This window comes from Malaclemys terrapin, chromosome 6 (assembly GCF_027887155.1).
Source record: "Malaclemys terrapin pileata isolate rMalTer1 chromosome 6, rMalTer1.hap1, whole genome shotgun sequence".
Taxonomy (NCBI): Eukaryota; Metazoa; Chordata; order Testudines; family Emydidae; genus Malaclemys; species Malaclemys terrapin.
Window position 1 is genome coordinate 47,064,421 of NC_071510.1, and position 18,199 is coordinate 47,082,619.

Here is an 18,199-nt window from a genome sequence, read left to right on the forward strand (position 1 = left end):
ACTTTTTTACTGGTATAACTGCATCTAGGAAGTTGCATGCATAGCTAAGTCAGTCAGGGATGAGGGAAAAATAAGTTACCCTGACTGACATAGCTATGCCAGCAAAAGTTAATGTACAATGATGGTCCAATCTACCCTTAAAGGGGGGGGGGGGACTTTTTATCTTATTTAAATGGAGTCATTTCGAGTGTTAAGCCTAAACTAACTCATAATATGTTAATTCTAAACTTTGTGTTCATACCACAAACAATACCAAAAGAAAGACTGACTGGAGAGTCTCTAATATTGGCGTTACAAAATGCTGTTTTTCTTACTGAACACAGTGTAAGCAGCTTCTGACAACCTATACAAAAAATGGAGTATTTGGCTGGCTTAGCTTTTCCCCTTTATGTCCATTCAAGAAAAGGACTCAATGATTTGTTTAAAACACAGATTTTTACATTTCAAATAATTAAAATCATCTAATAGTAGTGCAAAATAAAGTAGAAAGAGCAGCTTAATAGTCCGTGTACATTGTTCATCCAACATCTGAATCCCATTTCACACTTACTCAGTTTAATGGAATTCAGATTATGGGTGAACAATATGCATGGACTATTAAATGGCTATTACCCCTTTATTATTCATTGCTATCTTTGGATCATTTTAATTGTTGCTATATTCAGAACAGCTGAATACATTTAAGAAATGCAAACTTAATATTCTTAATTTACACATCAGCCTAAAAATAAAACCTGTGTGTATTAAATGCCATCACCCAGAGAAGCTGTCAGTACTCACAACAACTGATCTGCAATAAAACTGCAAATAAAAATATGGAGTTTAAGGTATTCCCTACTGGGAAATTTAAGAAAGGAATATAAAATGAAGTAATTTCAGAACAGAATTAGGTTATTTACTTTTGCCTACTCAGATTGCTATTTCACTACAATGCTGAGTATTTTGGCCTCAATGACAGTGTGAGCAGGATGAGAAACTACTCAACAGAACTATTTTATTCAGGTTGCCTCAAAAGCATTTCTGGCTCTGTTTTACAATAACCAAGTATTAACCTGTTACAGTTTTAAACAGCACTATTATATACACTATGAAATGATTACAACTGAAATTAAGTCAGTGGGGCTCTGTAAGATCCTGATTGCAGGAGAAGGACTTATGTTTTCTTCCACTTATTTAAATAAAAGTTGTGCATCTTAAAGTTAAAAGCCATGCATTTTGTTTTATTTACAACAAATTTGAAAACTATTTTTCATATACATCATTTCAATAGAAAAGAAAGTTATAGTGATGAAAAACAAAGCTTAATTTTACACTAGCAGAAGCTAAAGGGAGCTTGCTAATCCTGTGTCAGAGGGATGGAAGAGTAGGGCTGGTTGCCTCACAGAAGGAAGTATTTCTTGTCTCTACAAGCAGGCAATGAGCTGTCAAAATATCTATGCAGGGTATCAGCAGGATACCAGCAGCTTCAGCTTCATGATCTTATTTACCTGATTCTGGAAAAGGAATGAAAAGCACCTCCTAAAAATATTCTCCTTTCCATCACTCACAACAATCCTGATGTCTCTAGGGCTCTGCAAGTCTAAGTCTTTATAGACAGAACTTTGAATTCAAAAGGCAGCTAATACACAGCAGCACTTTAATATCAGACAGCAAGTAAACATGCCCGTTCTTATCAGAGAGACTATTCTGGTGTCTGAAGAGTGAAGATTCATTTTGTCAAAAGAACAAGTGTAAGTTCTTGAACTTGATGGTAAGGCAGATAACAAGTCCCTCAGAAGATAAATGCATAAGAGACTGCATTTATACAAAAAGATATTACAGACTTCAACAAACCTTAAATTATTTGAATATGAAATGGTTTCGCTCATACTGAATTATAAAGATTATTATTATCCTGGAGGTCTTCATGCCTTGAATATTGTTGATAAGAATGGTTTGGGTTGGCTTGACTGCACTGTATATGCCAAATAATAAAGAACAGAGTAATTTGCTGTACTAGTAGTAAGTGTTTTATAGATCTGAGTTATGTACACAATATTTATTAAAAGTAAAGGTTCAGAGAATCCAAACAATTCTTTCTAAACCTAGCAGTTATCAAAAAGATGCAATAGATAACATACAGGTATAACACTATGTGATGCCAAAGTAATATACACCTCTACCCCGATATAACACTGTCCTTGGGAGCCAAAAAATCTTACCGCATTATAGGTGAAACCGCATTATATCGAACTTGCTTTGATCCGCCGGAGCGCTGCTTTGCCACGTTATATCCGAATTCGTGTTATATCAGGTCGCGTTATATCGGGGTAGAGGTGTACATAAAACTGAAGTTTTTCAATCAGTCATATTATAAAGAACTCACTCATCACTGCAGAAATCAAAGCCAAGAGATGATAAAACTGGTGACCATGATAGAAACCAAGTATCAGCATACTTTCTGAACAAGAGTATGAGGACACAGGTTAAAATTAAATATAAAGTTAAAGACATTGTTTGAAAATAAATAGGGTTTTTTTCCAGACTGATCATATCTGTTCCACAATCATGGCCCTACTTTCCCTAAAATAATATATAGTCCCTGTTCTCTGCTGCTCCCATGTAATGTAGACATGTAAATCTGAAAGAACAGAGTTTCCACGCTTTCAGCACTGGATTAGACAACAAAAGCCTTAACCAGTTTCTCAAACCAAGAAAGATTTTGAAAGAGTCATAAGAAAATTAGGTCATGCTGATAAATGATTACATACTTCTCCTGTAATAAGACAGATTTATAATGAAAACTCACTGAAAAATGTTTACAAACAGTCTGAAAAACACAAATCTCAATAAAAAAAAAAAGTTCCTATTGTTCCAGAAAATTCTGTTTTCTCCATAATGCAACAATATCAAGACAGAATTGTAAATTACATTGTTTAAAAAGAAATTATCAAGGCATATATTAAGCCAACAGAATATTTCATTAAAATTCCAAGTGACAGTTTAAGTAAAAAGAGTCAGAATTAAAGCATGAGCATATTGCAGACCCTACAGTACTTCTCTGTAGAAATGAATTTCTCAATGTAAAAAAATTGTACACCATCCTAAATAAAAGGATTCCAAAGCAGGGCTGTCGATTAATCACAGTTAACTCACACGATTAAAAATAATCACAATTAATCACACTGTTAAACAATAGAATACCAATTGAAATTTATTAAATATTTTTGGATGTTTTTCTACATTTTCAAATGTATCGATTTCTATTAGACAGAATACAAAGTGTACAGTGCTCAATTTACAGTGCCAATATTTGTAATAAAAATAATATAAAAATGATAAACAAAAGAAATATTTTTCAATTCACCTCATACAAGTACTGTAGCACAATCTCTTTATTGTGAAAATGTAATTTACAAATGTAGATTTTTTGTTGTATAACTCCACTCAAAAACAAAACAATGTAAAACTTTAGAGTGTACATGTCCACTCAGTGCTGCTACTTGTTCAGCCAATCACTAAGACAAACGAGTTTGTTTACATTTACGGGCGATACTGCTGCCTGCTTCTTATTTACAATGGCAACTGAAAGTGAGAACAGGCGTTCGCATGGCACTTTTGTAGCCGGCATCGCAAGGTATTTATGTGCCAGATATGCTAAACATTTGTATGCATCTTCATGCTTCGGTCACCATCCCAGAGAACATGCTTCCATGCTGATGACGCTGGTTAAAAAAATATGTTAATTAAATTTGTGACTGAACTCCTTGGGTGACAATTGTATGTCTCTTGTTCTGTTTTACCCACATTCTGCCATATATTTCATGTTATAGCAGTCTCGGATGATGACCCAGCACGTTTGTCTTAAAAACACTTTCATATCAGATTTGACAAAATGCAAAGAAGATACCAATGTGAGATTTCTACACTACTCGACCCAAGGTTTAAGAATCTGAAGTGCCTTCCAAAATCCGAGAGGGAAGAGGTGTTGAGCATGCTTTCAGAAGTCTTAAAAGAGCAATACTCAGACGCAGAAACTACAGAACCCGAACCACCACAAAAGAAAATCAACGTTCTGCAGGTGGCATCTGACTCAGATGATGAAAATGAACATGCATCGGGCCACTCTGTTTTGGATCGTTATCAAGCAGAACCCATCTTCAGCATGGACGCATGTTCTCTGGAATGGTGGCTGAAGCATGAAAGGACATATGAATCTTTAGTGCATCTGGCATGTAAATATCTTGTGTCACCGGCTACAACAGTGCCATGCGAACGCCTGTTCTCACTTTCAGGTGATATTATGAACAAGAAGCAGGCAGCATTATCTCCTGCAAATTGTAACCAAACTCGTCTGAATGATTGGCTGAAGTAGGACTGAGCTGACTTATAGGCTCTAAAGCAGGGGTAGGCAACCTTTCACAAGTGGTGTGCCGAGTCTTCATTTATTCACTTTAATTTAAGGTTTTGCGTGCCGGTAATACATGTTAATGTTTTTTAGAAGGTGTCTCTCTCTAAATCTATATTATATAACTATACTATTGTCGTATGTAAAGTAAGCAAGGTTTTCAAAATGTTTAAGAAGCTTCATTTAAAATTAAATTAAAATGCTGATCTTATGCCACCAGCCTGCTCAGCCCGCTTCCAGCCTGGGATTCTGTTCACCTAGGCCTGCAGCGGGCTGAGCAGGGCCTGTGGCCGGGACGCCGTCTGGCAAGGGGCCGGCAGCCGGGACTCCAGACCTGGGGGGTGGGTTCAAAGGTCAGGGCAGAGGGTGCAGGGCAGAAAGCTGGGTGTGTGTGGGGTTCAGAGGTCAGGGCAGTGGGGATGTGGGGGGTTCAGGGCAGAAGGCTGGGGGTGTGGCGGTGCAGGGCAGAAGGCTGGGTGTTGGGGGGGAGGTCAGGGCAGAGGGCTGGGGTGTGGGGGGGGGTTCAGAGCAGAGGGCTGGGGTGTGTGTGGAGGGTTCAGGGCAGAGGGCTGGGTTTTGGGGGCGACTCGAGGTCAGGGCAGAGGGCTGGGGGGGTGTGGGGAGGTCAGGGCAGAGGGCTGGGTTTTGGGGGGGGAGGTCAGGGCAGAGGGCTGGGGTGTGTGTGGAAGTGCAGGGCAGAAGGCTGGGTTTTGGAGGTAGGTCAGGGCAGAGGGCTAGGGGGTGTGTGGAGGTGCAGGGCAGAAGGCTGGATGTTGGGGGCAACTCGAGGTCAGGGCAGAGGGCTAGGAGGTGTGGGGGATGATTTTATTTTTGAATGCAGTTTTTTTTTATTCTACATAATTCTACATTTGTAAGTTCAACTACAAGTACAGTAGTGCAATTTCTTTATCATGAAAGCTGAACCTACAAATGTAGAATTCATAATGCGGTGAACTGAAAAATACTATTTCTTTTGTTTTTTACAGAGCAAATATTTGTAATCAAAATAAATAAAGTGAGCACTGTACACTTTGTATTCTGTGTTGTAACTGAAATCAATATTTTTGAAAATGTAGAAAACATCCAAAAATATTTAAATAAATGGTATTCTATTATTAACAGCACGATTAATCACAATTAATTTCTGAAATTGTTCAACAGCCCTACTCCAAAATATTACAGTCATTTTGCAAATTGCAATTATTGCCAAAAGTCTAAATAATTTTGTTGGAAGGTTACAATGCAACACAACATGCTTTAGAATCTTATTTCTCAGGTAAAGTTAGAGAACTGTACAGAACATACATACCAAAGATAGGAAATCAAAAACTGCCTTCCCATCTTAAATAAAACCTCTACAATTTCTTTGCATTGTATATAACTATCATTTTGAAAGACATGGGAGATTATATCTAATAAGTGGAGATGAGTTTGGTCAGTTTTGGCTAATAAAATTCACATTATCTGAGTGTCATGCATTAGTTGAAGAAATAAAATGATGAAATTTGAAATCCACTGTAATATAGCACAACAGAAACTTTAAGGAATTGTATTCTTTAGTCAATCATTTTCCTACATGCCTGATATTATTCCAGGAATGTGGCATGTACTTACCATGCATTCACAGAAATATGGGAAAATCTGCAGTGTTTTCCCAGCCAGTGCCTTTTTTTACACTACCAGAGTAAAACATCTCAAAAGATGTTAGGACTGCCATGGAGAGAGTTAAGGAAAAAAAGCAAAACTGAGTATGAGAAATAATTTTTTAAAAGAATACTTACTGAAGCTTATACTGACAAAAAGTAGATTGTAGTATTAAACACCCAAACATAATGCACAACAGAATTTGTAATCCGTGCATGCGACATCAGACCACCATCATTTGTTACACCCCCAGATTACAAGGATTTTAAAATATTTAGATTTGTTTAAAGCTGTTGCATTAGGAGAGAAGGAGAAGGCAACATACAATGTGCACAAGTATTTTGGCACTGACTTTGCAAATAGATGCTTTAGAGCATATTTGTTAGCCTGGACAGAGTCCCATTTACCAGTGTGTGTATTTGCAGGATTGGGGCTTTACGTCTTTTGTGTCTTTAATTAGATGAACTAAGGGTTGTGCATTGTGATGCCATGTGAAATGGTAGGAATGCTAGTTGTCTAGTTGCTAACAGTTGTCTACATGGGGAATTTACCAGCAGATCTATTATGCTAAAACTCCCTGTGTGGACACTATTATTCCAGAATTAAAGTGCGTTTTCCAATTAAGTTTTTGTCACTTTGGAGGCAATATAAAAAACGCTGGGGAAAAAGACACTAGTATTCTGGAATACAAGTGTCCACACAGGGAGTTATACCAGTGTAGCTACAGAGGTGTATTTGTATCAGTAAATTTCCTTGTCTACACAAGACCTAACAATATTTTTATTTTAGATGGGACTATTTTGGATTACTTTCCCTTACAACACCATTTGTTTGGTTTGTTTTAAAATGGGAGTCTGGCACAGTTTGAGTTTATATACTCAGTCCACCAGGCCCTGTCCCCAAAATGTTATATGTTTTTCCATAATAAAATTGTGTGAACCTTGACATGTCATTTCTAGCTTTGTTTTAATTTAAAGGAAACCGTCAACTAATTGGGAAAAAAACCCACTTCAGTCTATTTTTTTAAACCAGCTATTGTTACAGGTACCACCTACACATCACTGTAACAGAAATTTTTTTTCCCAGTTTGTTTACTTTGTGTATATTCTCAGTTTCACTCTCTTCTATAGACCTATTTTCATGGGTCTTTCACACAGGAAGAGGAAAGGGTTTTGTATTTGTTTTTTAAATAAATCATATCATTCTGAAAAGTTGGCAAGGAGACTGAAGGGCAGCTACAATACCCAACTGTATTAAAAAAAAATTAAACTAACTAGAGTTCAAACATCCCTTTTAACTAGAAAAGAGCAACCCAAACCCTGCATGCTGCTCCACATAGGCAGACTCCTTTGCCAAAACAAAGCACAACTGAAGTCATTGAGGCTCTGTGCAGGTTGAACAGTTTGTGCAGAGCTGCCTAGAGGAATGGAGCCTGGGGTTTACCCACCATTTTCTTTGGTAAGGCAGAGAGCATGAGATTAAGGGCAGACAAAGAAGTAGGTTGTTTTATGAAAAAAGCATGATTTTAATTCTTTTCCAAAGACCAAATATCAATTTTTAAAACATACAGAGTTATAGAGTTTAAGGCCAGAAGGGACCACCAGATCATCTAGTCCAGGGGTTCTCAAATTGGCAATTACAATGCAACCTCTCACAGCGTGGCAAAGTTATTACACGGGGGTCACACGTACCTGCATGAAACAGAGAGCAACTTCTATAAAATATATAATTTAAATCTAGCATTAAAGAAAATTACACACACCTTTCCATTGCAATGTAGTGTATTTACTTCAAAAAGTATCGTAAACATATAATGCAACAATCATTGATCCTAAACAAAATATATATTTGTATTTTCACCACTTTAAGGAAATTGCACTCTGGGGATTGTAGTATCATGCAAGCAGCTTTGTTGGCTTGTGACTAAAAAGTGGGGCCGAGACAACATTAGAGGGCTTGCCTATTCAGCAGTTGAAGAGCTGCATTAAACTGCAAACCAATCAGAACACTGGGATCAGCAAAAACAAAAATTATAATTTAACAGACACCCAGGCGGGGCAGCTCTAGGGGGGTTTGCTATAGCCACCCTAAAATTTGCCTTAGCCCCCATTCCAGCACAAAGGTCAAACTTTAGGCAGAAACAGGAGTGGCATGGTATGGCACTGCCACAGCTTCTGCAGTTCTGTGCTGCTGCTGGCAGTGATGCTGCCTTCAGAGCTGGGAGCCTGGCCAGCAGCTGCCACTCTCCGGTGACTCAGCTCTGAATGCAACGCCTGCAACCAGCAGCAGCCCAGAAGTAAGGGTGGAAATGGGACACTAGAAATGTTCCCTCTAATTTTTTTTCATCCACGCACGGAATGAATTTTGTTACGTCCAGCACCAATATTGAGATAATGTGCAGATGTGCGCCACTAATAAAAACAAAAAAACCTAAATTGCTGGTCATACTTAAGCAGCTTTCTGTACCCTTCTACTAAAGGGTTGCTGAAGCTGCATCTGAAGTTGACCTTGCTATGTATTCATTCTCACTAATCTATATAATATCTATTAATTTTTGCTAAAAAGTAATACAGGGCCTTGTATCATTTCTGTTACAAGAGCTACCCTGTTTCCCCGAAAATAAGACATCCTCCGAAAATAAGGCCTACTTACAGTTTTGCCTCTCGTTGTAATATAAGGCATCCCCCTGATAATAAGACCTCCCCGATAATAAGGCATCCACCGATAATAAGGCATTTTTCATTTCTGAAAAATAAGACATCCCCTGAAAATAAGACCTAGCGCATCTTTGGGAGCAAAAATTAATATAAGACACTGTCTTATTTTCGGGGAAACAGGGTATGTAGATAACTGCCATTTAGCATGTGAATTGTAAAAGCCCGTTTTCTAATTTGCAAGATTATATTATAATACTTTCTGCTAGAGAGAATCAGATCATGGCTTTGTCAGTAATTGAATAGGAAAACATTGAATCTTTTCCTATGCATCTAGATATATTGAACATGTCAAGGCACCAAATCCTGTTACCCTTCTGTATAACCCAGCCAAACTGGTATGGTTCTACTGCAGAAAGAGTGAGCAGGCGGCAGTGGGGAAAGGCATCTCTCCCCGCTGCAGTCCTGGGCCTGGGGGGGGGGGGGGGGGGGGAGAGGAGGAGAGGCATCTCTCCTCGCCCTAGCCCTGCATGCCCCAAGCTTCCCATCCACTACTGTCCCCACCCACCCTCTATTCCCCCCCACCTTGCCTTACACATCCTCTCCAGGGTACAGGCCTACCCGTGGCTGCGCACCTGTCCCGCTCCACTAATTAGGTGCGCCGCTCTTGATGCTTTCTTGTGCAGCTGCAGAGGCGCACACCTTAGAGCAGGTGGGCAACCTGCGGCCCTGTCAGGGTAATCTACTGGCGGGTCGTGGGACAGTATGTACATTGACCGTCCACAGGCATGGCCACCCCGCAGCTCTCAGTGGCCGCAGTTTGCCATTCCTGGCCAATGGGAGCTGCAGGAAGCGGAATGAGCCACAGGGATGTGCTGGCTGCCACTTCCCGCAGCTCCCATTGGCCGGGAACGGCAAACCGCGGCCACTGGGAGGTGTGGGCGGCTGTGCCTGCGGACGGTCAATGTAAACACTGTCTCGTGGCCTGCCAGCAGATTATCCTGACAGGCAGCGTGCAGCCTGCGAGCTGCAGGTTGCCCACCACTGCCTTAGGGGGAAACACAGAGCACTAGTAAGTCTGCTGTAGAAAATTATATTTGTATGTTTGTTAATATAATTTTTCACAGCCTCCAGCTCTGAAGGCAGAGCAGCTCAGAAGTAAGGGTGGCAGTGGGGCGCTAAGTCTGCTCTGACAAGTGATACTGACAAAGTTTCTTCGCACCCCACTCCCAGTATTAAATAGTAACTATTTAAAAAAAACGTTTTCTGCTCATAATAATTTGATAAAAAATGTGTTTTAAACTTTAATTTAAAAGTGGTGAGAAAAGTTAGCTTTATTTTAAACAATTTGGTTATAAATTTAGCATTTAAAATAGCATTAAATATATAAAAAAAGTGTTTTAATTTATAAAGGGAGGGTCGCACTCAGAGGCTTGCTGTCTGAAAGGAGTTGCTACTACAAAAAGTTTGAGAATCACTGTTCTAATCTGACCTCCTGTATATCACAGACCACACCATATGTTCACACAGAAGACTAAGAGGGTTGACAGGTTGAACTATATTTCCATTCTTCTTTTCCATCAGTATTGTAAAATAGTGCAAGACAGCTGTTTTCTAGTGCCGCCCTTTAAAAGTAGTCCTTTCTGGACTTCTGTGATGTGGATAAGAATGCTAAATTTGTCTGCATTTTTTCTGCTATGGTAAAAACATCTAAAATTGAAATTTGTGCAAAACAATTACTGTATCCACAACAGCCAGTCAGACAAGCATTTATTAAGTGAGTCGGCAAAAGACAACAAAGCATTGTTTCCCTGTACTGGAAGCTGCCCTGAAGAACAAGAGAGGAGGGTGGGAAAGGGAAGAAGAAAAGCAGAAGCAAGAAGCAGGAGATGAAAGAGAAGGCTTCCTTTTCTTGCAGGCACTCCTTTCATTTAGGACTCAGGAAAAGCAAAACCAGGAATTTCACGCAGGATATTTTACACCTGACTCTTCGTTAAGCCCAAAATTAAAGTGAGTACTGCAAGACAGGATGAGTAGACCGGTCCTATGCATGTTTAACGCATTTTGCTAATGGTTTTTAAACGGCAAACACTCTGCAGAGGCATTTCAGGCCACGGGAGACCTACATATTTTCTCTGCGCTTTCAGGGAGACCCGTGAACCACCAGCCAAGCCCCCTCCGCTCTAGGGCTAGCGTTTAAAACAAAACCCATGGAAGTTGTCACACGACGTGGCGGCTCCCACAAAGTTTGACAACAACTTGTAACGTGCCCAGCGAAACCCGGCGGGGGCGGAGGCTGCTGCGAGAGGCAAGTGGACGCAGCGAGAAGGGTTTTGCTCTGACCCATGATTTTGAAGCCTGGTGAGAGGGAAGAGCTGGCTGGTGCCTTCCCTCCAGTGGAGCGGGACGCGCAAGTTCCGTAAATCCCGCCACACAGACCCCGCTGCTGCCCCCGGACTGACGCTACCGCTGCCCATCGCACACGCGGCGTCCGTGATGCCTGCACCGGCAAGGCAAGCTGGGCGCAGGTGCCTCCCGCCCCGGCGCCCCCGCTCACCGGTGATTTCCATGCAGCTCTCCGGCCCGGACGGGGGCGGTTCCTCTTCCACCCCCGCGGCTGCAGCCGCCGCGCTCCGAGTTTTCTTCACGGCCGGCGGCGCCGGGGCCGAGTGTCGCCGGACCCCGGCCCAGTTCTTCCGCTTCATGGCGGCGGCGGCGCCGTTACGGGGGGTGCGAGGCAGCCGGGCTCATCCCCGCCGCGCTGAGCCGCTCCCCCGGGCCGGGGCTCGGGCTGCCTGAGGGGAGGGCCCCGAGCCAGCAACGGCAGCGGCTGACGCTTCTCGGCCACCTCCCCGCAGCGGGGGGGGCTCTGCGCCCTCTCTGCGCGTCTGATTGGTTGGGCGGGGTGTGACGTCACCGTGACCAGCTCACGTCGGGTAAAGTGACGTCATAGTGGTAAATGCCCATTAGGGGTATGCTAGGGGCAAAGGGCTGTGTGACCTTCCCACGTGCCTGCATCCACCGTGTCCATATGGCTCCATGCACCTGCCTCCTGCACCGACACACCCTGCTGTGTGCCACTTTGCCTTTCTACACATACATGCACACACAAACACCCCTACATGTTGGTCTATATTATTTCTGTTATCGGGCTGCCCAGAGGCTCCAGAGCACCATACGCACATAATCAAAAGTTCCTTCACCTTCATATATCCCCACACAGACCACTATGCACCACCTTATGCTCCCTTATTGGGGTGACCATATTTCCCAAAGGCTGGGGCTGGCATCGCTGCTCGCTCAAGCCCTACCTGCTCTCCGCATAAGCCCTGCCTCCTCCCAGCCTCCAGAGGGGGAGCTGGCATCTCCGCTCACCCTCCTGCTCGTTCCTCTGCACCCCACTTTTTGACAATAGTGGGCATTTGTCCTGTTTGCTCTTGCCAACTGATCAAGTTGGCAAGAACAAACCGGACAAATGCCCACTTTTGCCAAAAAAAGTCAGGATAGCCAGGACAGGGCTTAAAAAAGGGACTGTCCCAGCCAAAACAGGACATATAATCACCCTATCGCTTATACATATAAACATCACAGTACACACTGAAATACACCCTTTCCTTAAACCATAGCATATACAACGTCCATGTACACCCATACATCTATTCCTCCCACCCCCATACAACCCCATACACTTCAGATATGCCCTGCCCTATATAAAATATAACTTCACATATCTCTCACATGTCTTCACAGGTGCTGGAACTAGGGGTTCTGGAGTTGGCTTGAAGTAGTTTCCATCATATATGGGGTTTACAGTTTGGTTCAATGGCTCTGAGTATCCCTGCCGCTATACAGATTGTTCCAGTACCACATACTTGTGACTTCATACACAGATATCCCCCCACACCTATTCAGTCTCTCTATACTGTCCCATATGCACACCCATTCAAGCCCAACATGCCACACACACATTTTACCAGGGCTGGATTTAGGGGCAAGCAACCCATTCAACCGCGTGGATGCTGGGCTTGAGGGGGGCTGGGCTCAAGGTGCTGTAAATTATTCAAAAGTATAACAAATGGAGGGGGGCAACGAAGACGCTTCTCGCTTGGGGCGCCATTTGGTCTAGGTCTGGCCCTTTATTTTACACATTCATATACCCCCAACATACCCATGTAAGCTTTTTGGAATAGAGACTGCCTTTTCATTCTGTATTTGTACGGTACCTAGTACACTAGGGTCCTGGTCAATGAATGGGGTGCTACTACAATTCAAAGAAAGAAAGAATTAATAATAACCTCTGATACATCCACACTCATATACAAAACCATTTTATCCTCTCTTCTTAGAGTGCCCTAGATAATGTTTTATGTTTATATAGCACTTTACATACCAAAGAATTCCAAATAGAGTCACAGACTACACATACTACGCCGCTGAAATTCAGCTATCTCTGGGGGTGGAGAGTGCCAGCCAACTGGCACACAGTTTATCACACAGCAATGTAGGGGAAGGAACTTGTTATTATGAAAAGAACATCTGTTTCTACATAAAATGGACTTTTTTAGAATAGAATATTTTAGATTTATTTTTAATTGTAATATACCTATTACCATACATTAAGAGTAAGCAATTCAATTCCATTTAATAATATGTTATTGGCCTAAGAACCAATACAAGTGTTGTCAAAGCCTAAGGAAGAGACAAATTCCTCAGGTAGCTGTCAGAGGAAGGTATACTTTGCCCAGGATAAGGCTTCACAGTGTATGTGTGCTATATTTTCCTGTCTCCGTTTGTCATTTCTGTCCATTCTCAATCAAGAGACAGGCTGCTACGTATCGTGATGCCATCTCTGCTGTCTCTCTCCATTCTCCTAGGTTTAGACAGTTTTCTCTCATTGCTTTTACATAAAAACCTTTAATCATTTTTAGTGTTTTGAAGAAATATCTTTTTTGCACCCTATTGTATTTTGGACATTGTAGTAGAATGTCCCTCCATCTCAGTCTCCTCTCCATCAGACTGGTTGCGCTGCATCTCTCTGGGTTTGAAGTCTATTTTGTGTCTTCCTGTTTCCACTTCTAGTTTATGATTAATGATTTTGTATTTGGTAAAGCCTGCCTAAAGTTTGCACATTTTAGTATGCTGAGGTAGTCAGCTGGTGTGATAGTTCTGTGCAGGGATCTGAAGCAATGTAGCATGGTTGTTTTTGAGTCGTGCTTTCCAGAAACTTGTATATTGATGCTTTAGGTGTTGGCCTTGCACATTCTTCAATTTTTGGAGAACTTGATTGCTCCACTGGTTGGAAAGTATAAAATTAAATTTTCCACAATAGACAGTGCAAGCAGCAACCCCAGTCTACCATAAAAGAAACCCCTACATAGCAGTGGTCCAGGCAAACAGATGGTTGACCAAGAAGATAGGCTTGGCTTCCTGTCCTAAAAGTAGGGTGACCAGATGTCCCAATTTTATAGGGACAGTCCCCATATTCGGGGCTTTTTCTTATATGGGCACCTATTACCCCCCACACTCTGTCCCGATTTTTCATATTTGCTGTCTGGTCACCCTACCTAAAAGCAAAAATACTCAGGGTCTCACAGACTGCCAGAGAGAGTGAACTAGAAATGCAACACACACTCTGCCTCCAGTCCCTAAGGCCCTATCTACACTGGGAATAAATGTAAGCATATTTGGTAGGCATTCAACGCAGGTGCAGCTCAGCTGTAATGGTATTAACATTTTAAGATGTAGTATAGAGAGCATAGGCATTTTTACTACTTTCAGCTGATTCAAAAGATCAGAACAGTGACCAATAAAACAACTCTCTCAAATAGCAGTTTTCCAGGGAATGTTTGCTTATTATCTTTCCTTGTCTTCAACAGCATTTTCTGTTTGCTCTCCATGCCTTGCTGCTGTGGGTTTAGGCAGGGACACTCACTATATTATATACATTGTATATTTAGGTTTCAGAGTAACAGCCGTGTTAGTCTGTATCTGCAAAAAGAAGAACAGGAGTACTTGTGGCACCTTAGAGACTAACAAATTTATTAGAGCATAAGCTGGGCTGTAGTCCACGAAAGCTTATGCTCTAATAAATTTGTTAGTCTCTAAGGTGCCACAAGTACTCCTGTTCTTCTTTTTATTGTATATTTAGTAATTCCCTTCAGGCAATAATTCTTATAACAACTGGTAGAAGGAGTTCACTATCAGATCTTTTATAAAAACAATACTAGGTCTTCCAGTCTAACTGCAGTCCCTGATGAGTTTGGTCCATTATGTGTAATGGCATGTCTATCTTAAAAGATTATGGTAATATCATGGGAGGGTTGAACTGGCAAGTTTATGAGCTCATTTAAAATTGCTAGCAAAGCCATAGTCAGATCCTGATTTATGGGCCTGATCCTACAAACACTTACACACATGATTTGACTGCAGTGGGATGACTCAGGTATGGGGGCCTTATTTTGCTGCTCTTATTCCTTGAATAATACCACTAGTTTTAATGAGCCTACCTTCAGCGTAAGGTACTACTCAGTGTAAGCAAGGGCGTCAGAAGTGAGCTTGGCGAGGGTTGAGGATACTCAGCATCTTTTAGAATTGGGCCCAAAGTGAAGAAAGCTTCCTCTGTGATTCTTGCAGCATGTTGATCGGGAGTTGCAGCTATCTTCTGCCTACTACCTCATCATTAAGTGACCCTCTTTCTAAAAAGAGAGACTTTCAAATATATCTCTATTGTCAACAAATAATGTTTAAAAATTGTGGTTTTAAAATTTAAATTTTGAAAATGAAGACTCAACATAGTTGAAAATAGTTATTTTTCCATGCATGCTTCTTGTCCTCTGTGGTACTTTGAAATAAATCTGTCATTTAAAATGGCTAAAAAAATAAAACAGAAGTGCAGTGTAATACAGTAGCTGCCAAATAAGCACTCCATGGTGGCCAGAAGTGTCTCCGCAGTGCCCTGCATCTGTTTTCCTCTTCTTCAGGGCTCCTGAAACCAACTCCACACTGTCTTTGTAATCCGATCACATCCCATTTTGGGGTCTGATTTTTATTAACAAAAAGTTCCAGAAAAGCAAACACAAAACCAAAATCTTCCACCAATCCTTAAACTGGGCTCCAGCCTTAAGATGGGCACAACCCCTCCTCCCTGAGGTGTTGTCCCTTCCTACTGTTTGAGCCTCTGCAGAGAACACAGGGCCTGGGTGCCTTCTTTGCCTTTTCCCAAAGCCAAAAACAAAACTTACAGCTGGATCTTCTTACCTAGCCCCAACTCCCGCCTTTAGGAACCACTAGAGGAGACCCTCTCTCCCTACAACTTCAATGCAATCCTTCCCCCTTCGAGCTCTGTTCTCACAGAGCCATCGTTAGACTCTTTATAGCACAGGTGTTGTCCCACCCCCTTAATTGGCTCAACTAGGAGCATCTCCTCTGGCCCAGGGGCAATGAACTGCTTTAATCACAGGGGCTAGCCACCCTGTGACATATGGTTAGACAATTTAAGTGCAGTTTTTGAAAAGCAGAGCCTTTTCCCCCCTCCCATCTGATGGACTATGGAACCTTTTTCTGAGTGTATTCTGCCATCTGCTGGGTATGAGGTGATTGTCTCCTTCTGTTTTTTTCACTATTCACTGTCTGAGTTTTTTAAATTAATGTTGAACTAGAACAAGACATAAACTTATGATCAGATTTTGTACATTTCACATTACTAACATGGGCCCCAGTCTTGCCATTCATTGGTCGCTATAATGAGAGAATTTTGCTTTGAGTGTTCTGAAATACCTTGCAACTTCTTAATAGAGGCTTACAGAAAAGCGTCAGAAGGGGGTTGAAAATGCCGTAAAACTCACTTCTCCCAATTGATACAATTAAAGTGGTGATAAGTATTAGGACACTTTGGTTTGCATAAAACAATAATTAGTTTTAAGATTAAGGCTCTAATTAAGTAGAAATTGATAGTTTAAATTTAGAAAATACAACATGGCTGGCCAAAATGGCAGAGACAAGGATAATAGTTTAAATTTAGGTAGTGGAAAGTTCTAGCAAACAAGATGGCGTCAGAGGGAGGTGCTTAAAAACATCTAGAATCCAAGATGCCGCTAGAGGGAGGAGCTTTCCTACCCAAGAATAGGTATGACGTCATGCGGAGGAGCTGGAAAAAGCTAGCAGCTGATTGGCTGAGAGGTGCTGACCTTGAGAGAGCAACCAGTATATAAGGCTGACAGCAAGCAGGCTGAGTCTGTAGTGGATTAGGTGTAGCATGCTTTCAACTAACAGGTTGAAAAGAAGTGGGTTTGAGGCTTTGCTTAAGAATGGAAGCTGTCTAAAAAGAAGACCTGAACATCCTGAAAAGCAGCTACTTGACAAAGCAGCAGCAGAATTCTAAGGTTGCCGTGGCAATGAACAACTGCCTGCTAGCAGCTACCATGCCAGCAACAACAGAAGAGCAGCAACCACCACTGCATCTGTGGTCTGACAGAGCGACAGCACAGCTGTGGAGCCCATAGTTCAGGAAATCAGACAGAGCAGAAGGACCAATTAGATGAGTCAGAGGGAAACTTTTGAATAAGAAGTGTAAGTCTGATCTTCTTTATATCTATAATTTAAGAGTGTATGGCTGTGTCTGTAAATAAAGCTGGATGCCTGCGTCTTGAGTGAGAGCTCCCCTATCCATCTTGTAGCCAATTGGCCAGCATTTACAGAATGTTTAATGTTAAGAATCAAGGTTGATGTTAAGTAAATGTTTTATTTTGTGAATACTGTAATGGTTTTTCTTATGGGTATATAGAGGTTGCGTATACCACATTGTATTAAATAAGGAGTTAAATTGTATCACTAAAAGCCCTTGTGTATATGGGAATATCTATGTGCATGTTAAATTGAAGCTACTGTATTCTTTGTGTGGGGTGTCAAATATTGTAAGCAGTCTGTGTCTTTATTTCCCTGTGCTGCTTTAATTATAAGATGTTTTAAATGTAATTTTATTGCATTTTTACTATGTTCTATATAATCTGACTTGCTTCATTAAATACATTGTAACCACTTATTTCCTAAAAATAAATAAATAATTCATTTGTTTTTGAAGAATTACTGCTTGTGTGTTCATCCTTGAGCGGAAGGCTTTATCTGTGTCCTTTCAGGGGTTAGCAAGACTAGCTTGCTCTGAGGCGCCCTCTGCAGGTTGGACACAAGCCCCTTGGTAACACCCTGGCATTTCCTTTAGGGCGGGCCACAGTCTTGCTACCCTTTGGTTAAATTAAGAGTGCCATTGTAGGCTAATATCATTGGCATCTAAAATTTTAGGGTAACAGCATGGGCAGATTGCTATGCCTGCACAGAGCTCCAATGAAGTTAATGAGACTCTGTGTTCACCCAGTTGGTCACTCACACACACACAAAATGTAGAATTGAAGCTTTAATTAGTTCTTTCAGTCCTACTCTTGTCTTTTTTTTCCATACTATTTTAGAATTTCTGTACTAGTTTAGAGTTTTTAAATATCAAAGGTTTGAATTAATAAGT

General features: G+C 41.4%; 1 protein-coding gene across 6 annotated transcripts in view; it reads right to left on the minus strand.

Annotated features, from left to right (window-relative positions):
• Positions 1 to 11,522, minus strand: part of CDC14B (cell division cycle 14B) — a 73,131-nt gene extending 61,609 nt beyond the window's left edge. For all 6 annotated transcript variants that reach the window (XM_054031939.1, XM_054031938.1, XM_054031934.1 and 3 more), the window contains exon 1: positions 11,243 to 11,522. In XM_054031939.1, the coding sequence (XP_053887914.1) occupies positions 11,243 to 11,390 (148 nt within the window). In that variant the 5' untranslated portion in view covers positions 11,391 to 11,522. The remainder of the gene's footprint in view (positions 1 to 11,242) is intronic.
• Positions 11,523 to 18,199: the final 6,677 nt, after the last annotated feature.